This window comes from Syzygium oleosum, unplaced genomic scaffold, assembly GCF_021117445.2.
Source record: "Syzygium oleosum isolate NSW1041296 unplaced genomic scaffold, Sole_v2.1 Sole_v2.17, whole genome shotgun sequence".
NCBI classification, from domain to species: domain Eukaryota; kingdom Viridiplantae; phylum Streptophyta; class Magnoliopsida; order Myrtales; family Myrtaceae; genus Syzygium; species Syzygium oleosum.
This window is the reverse complement of record NW_026607501.1, coordinates 7,713,723-7,717,874: the sequence shown is the minus strand read 5'-3', so window position 1 is coordinate 7,717,874 and position 4,152 is coordinate 7,713,723. Positions and strand designations below refer to the sequence as shown.

Here is a 4,152-nt window from a genome sequence, read left to right as displayed (position 1 = left end):
TAATATAATTTAAATAAGATTTGATGAAGAAAATAAAAAATGCCATGCAGTAGAGAAAAGATATTATAAAGAGTCGCGTCAGTATTTTTTGTTAGCCAAGTTGGACAGAGTTAACACAAAGACTTAATTGCATCAATTTGACAAGTTTTGGAATTTTATTACACTTTTCGAAAGTTTTAGGGCTCAATCGTACTTTTGCGACAAATTTTAAGATTTCTAGTACATTTATTCCTTTTAATAAACTAGAGGTAGAGTTCTTAGTTCATATTACATATTAATGTAAAATATAGGGACTCGATTACAATTAGAAAATTCCTAATTGTCGTTATTACATGACATGAGAAAATTCTATGAACTAAATTCGAGATTAAATGGGTTTGCCAAGTTCATTTTCGAACAAGGTCCTCTATAATTGTGGTCTAAATGATACTGGAATTGATCCTCAAATTCAACATTAGGAAGAAAACCAAAGAAGAAAAAACTAATTTCCAGCAACCTTCTCCAAAAGGAATAGGTTTTGCATATTCAAACAAAGTGAAAGACTGGCAAAGAAAGATATCAAGAGCCACCGTTGAGGCAATTCTCAACTTGAGAAGCCATCTGCTGGGGCCAAAATCTCATGCACATTGGTGCAGTTATCTTCTTCATGTTGAGCACAGAGGTGGGGAACCACCACAATCCATCTCCAAATATGAGAGCAGACCCAACAAAAGGTGCGAACGTCTCTGCTTGCGCCTTGTTCTTCCTCCTCCACATGTAGAAGATCAAGTACCCGACACACATGTCGATGGTGATGTAAGCTCCGACGTAGAATGGTATGGCGAAGGCCACGGGGATCGGTATCGTGTTCCTCCACTTCTTCGGCGTCGTGTCTCTGAGTAGGTTGATGAGAACGGCCGCGACAAGGAAGGCCAGACAGAGATCGAGGCAGTGCTTTGGCAGTGTCGAGAGCCCACTCGTTGCATGCATGGAGGCTTCCCTGAAACTGCTGGACCAAGCAGCTGGGAACCGGGAATGGGGTGTTCCGAACCCGGGGTTGTGGCTCCTGAGGTACAAGAAGATGGACGGAGAGATCACACACCCCATCAAAATCCCGATCAGTTTGCTCAGCAAGAGGGATTTGGGGGAAGAAAGTGTCATGTACCCAACTTTGAAGCTCTCCATCAGATCAGAAGCTATTTCCACCGAATTCATGATGACCCCACAAGCCGCGAGCCCTACTAGGACACTGCCCTGGGCCTTCCCGGCCCACGAAGCGAAGATGAAGATGGTCAGCTTCCCCAGGTTCGACGTTATGGACATGTCCGTTAAGCCGTTGGAGTACGCCTGGCAGAACCCCAGGACTGGGGAGATCAGGTATATGATCAAGATGTAGTACCATTTGAGAGGAGGGAAGAGGAATGGGAAAACCGCGGTGGATATGACGGAGATTGTAACGTAGCTGCCGACTGCCACTCTGTTTGGGATTAGGTCCTCGAGGAAGGTCTTGGTTCTGACCTCTTCATCATAGGAGACGGGTGATTTCTCATCGAAGGGATTCTCGGAAAGAGGCAAACCAGCGGCATTGCCAATTTTCTTATGCTCGAACAACCCGATAACGATGACCTTTATCATGTTGTAGACTGCGTCGCCAGTTATGATGGCGAGGCTAAGGAAGACCTGTGTGACATAATTAAATTCTAGACCATCAAATGAGGGGGGCAAAAGTGAGTAAATACGAATGAGCTATTGGTCAGAGACATCACCCGATAAGCTAGCCGGCCGCCGAGCCTTCTGGCAGTGGCATCTGCAGGATACCAGTCACCCTTCTTGGTATCTATGTAAGGCCACAGTATACCCCAGGAGAGAATTGCTCCAAGCAATTGGGAATAGGTTATCGCGAAGGGACACATCATTCCAACACCAATATATGATGAATGGAAGGAGAAATGGAAGCTGTTTTAGTAGCAGGAAGTGAGAAGAACTTCAAATGAACTTGCTTGTATTGTTGGCAGATAGTCAGTCCTCAACTATCACCTCTCTTGATTGCACGAAAACAGTAAGTTCAACCGAAACATGTATCGTTCGGCCAATGCATATATTTACGTCAAGTAGCAGCAATGTTGATATTTCCTTCTTTTCTATCTTTACTTTACAAAGACAGTACTTTTTCTAAGTTTTCCTAAAGATCAATTGCTCAAATTGCGAACAATTTATAGACAATACCTTCTTTGGAATGCTTTGAGACCGAAGGTGGGGAAGTAATGGAATCCGCAAGAGCTCCCTCCACTGAACAACCATTGATATACGCTCCAAAAAAAGCTGATTGTGAAGAATTTACTCAGAGTTGTCCCCTGTTTCCTGTTGGTAGATCGATGAAACATAGTGTTAATAATCGTTGCTAGTGCAGTTGTCCAAAAAATCGCACCAAAAAGGTGGAGTCGAGAGGAAGAATGAAAATGAAAAGGAAGAGAAAAAGTACCTGCCATTCAATTTGCCTCTCTGAGGAGCGTGGAAGCTATTTATTAAATTACCTGTTGCATATGCAGTTGGGTATGCCAACTTCTTGTCAATGAGCATGAACTGGGCACCAGAAGCTCAAGAAGTCACCAAATTGTTCACATCGACAATAACTTGACGATGGATCATTCACAAGGAAAATTAAAGAAGCAACACACTAGATTATTCCTACAACTAATCTCGGCATCATAAAATGCAGTACGTATACATCGTGTAATCAATGAAAATGTTTCGAACACTTTAATCAGTGATTTGAGCATATAATGCTTACCTTGCGAAGAGGCAATAGAGATAATAGACCGGCGGAACTAGTGAGAAAGAGAAACAGTATCATCCACCCCAAGCTGGGATTCTTGATATCATATGAATCAACCGGTCCCGGAATTTGCTTTGCGACAGTGTCACTCATGGCCAAAAGATAGCTTGAAAAGCCTCCTGTTTACGAGAGTTAAATCCAGTGATTTAACAGTCTAATTTTCCGATACTACTAAAAAACAAGCCAGGACATATCATCAGTAATAGGATTTATCTTGCTGCTAAGAGAGAACTCACCACTCAAAGCAATGCTGATGATGGAATCGACGCACGTATGAATGACGGTATTCTCTTGCCTCGTGAATGGCTGACTCAGCAAGCCGGTCGCATTTAGTAGCTTCGTCCATGTCGATATGAAGACAAAACCGAAGCCCCCGGCGAAGAGATTCACGGGAGGGATGAAATTTAACATCAGGTCCATCTTTAGGATATAAATGGTCAAGAAAGCTCCCATCGCACAGCTCACAACTAGAGCTCTCAATGTGAGCTGTCTCTGCCATGGTGGGACCTCCTTCCCTTTGAGTATGAACTCCAGGGAATGCAATTCGTGCGGCTTCTCTTCATTGTCCGCCGACGTCTCTGGTGCCAAGGTCTTGTAATTGAGAGGCCAGTCCTGACGGGCCATGTGAATCTTTTCGCCATCCTCGGTCACATTCATCCTGGTACAGTTCGAGGAGGATGATCGCGAAAAGCCTTTTCGTGTCGAGGAAAAAAAGATTCTTTCCGGCGAAGAAGAACTGGGTAATTAAGCTTTGAGGTTGTCCTGTACAGTTAGGATATGTTCAATCTATCCTGTTCCTTAGACATTGGTAAAGAAAAGAATTTGTTAAGTTGTTAAAAGTTGTTAAGGATATGATTTCTGTGGGCAATCGAAGACAGCCTGTGTTGAAACTGTGATGCATGCTCCTAACCTCCAGGCTTGTAGAAGAACATTCTGCCAACCCAGAATCACAATGCAAGCAACGGTCTCATACCCTTGACTATCATTTCAAGTGAAATACCTAAAACCTTCTAGAATATTCTGACACATAGAGTTATATATATTTATTATAATATCTCGAGGGTTGAGCACCAGTTCTGGATAAACCCTTTCTCTAGGGAACTGGTCCACTTTGGAACTGGCTATTTCCGCTCCGGTTTCCAATCCAGTGTTGAGAAACATCATAACTTTGATATAAGTTTGATGATAACATAGTTACATTATAAGATTTGACAATTAACATAATTACGTTATAAGATTTTGGAGGGATTTGATATTTATTTATCCAAGACTTCGAACGTGACAAATTTATCACTAAAATATCTTTTTTTTTTCCTTTGAGAAGGTACAAAATTATT

The 4,152-nt window shown here is 42.4% G+C and overlaps 1 protein-coding gene across 1 annotated transcript; it reads right to left on the bottom strand.

The window, feature by feature from the left end:
- Window positions 1-558: 558 nt before the first annotated feature.
- LOC115678962 (probable metal-nicotianamine transporter YSL7) lies at window positions 559-3,472 on the bottom strand. The gene is made up of 5 exons (XM_030602475.2): window positions 3,052-3,472; window positions 2,771-2,934; window positions 2,462-2,562; window positions 1,746-1,935; window positions 559-1,659 (listed from the first exon to the last, which is right to left on the bottom strand). The coding sequence occupies exons 1-5, from the start codon at window positions 3,470-3,472 to the stop codon at window positions 559-561; spliced, it is 1,977 nt and encodes a 658-aa protein (XP_030458335.2).
- Between the last annotated feature and the right edge of the window lie 680 nt (window positions 3,473-4,152).

Coding starts and splice junctions, on each gene's coding strand:
- LOC115678962 (XM_030602475.2), bottom strand. CDS start 3,472: ATGAATGTGACCGAGGATGGCGAAAAGATTCACATGGCCCGTCAGGAC. Junction 2,935..3,051: donor CATCAGCATTGCTTTGAGTG/GTGAGTTCTCTC, acceptor TCTCGTAAACAG/GAGGCTTTTCAAGCTATCTT. Junction 2,563..2,770: donor CTCTATTGCCTCTTCGCAAG/GTAAGCATTATA, acceptor TCTGGTGCCCAG/TTCATGCTCATTGACAAGAA.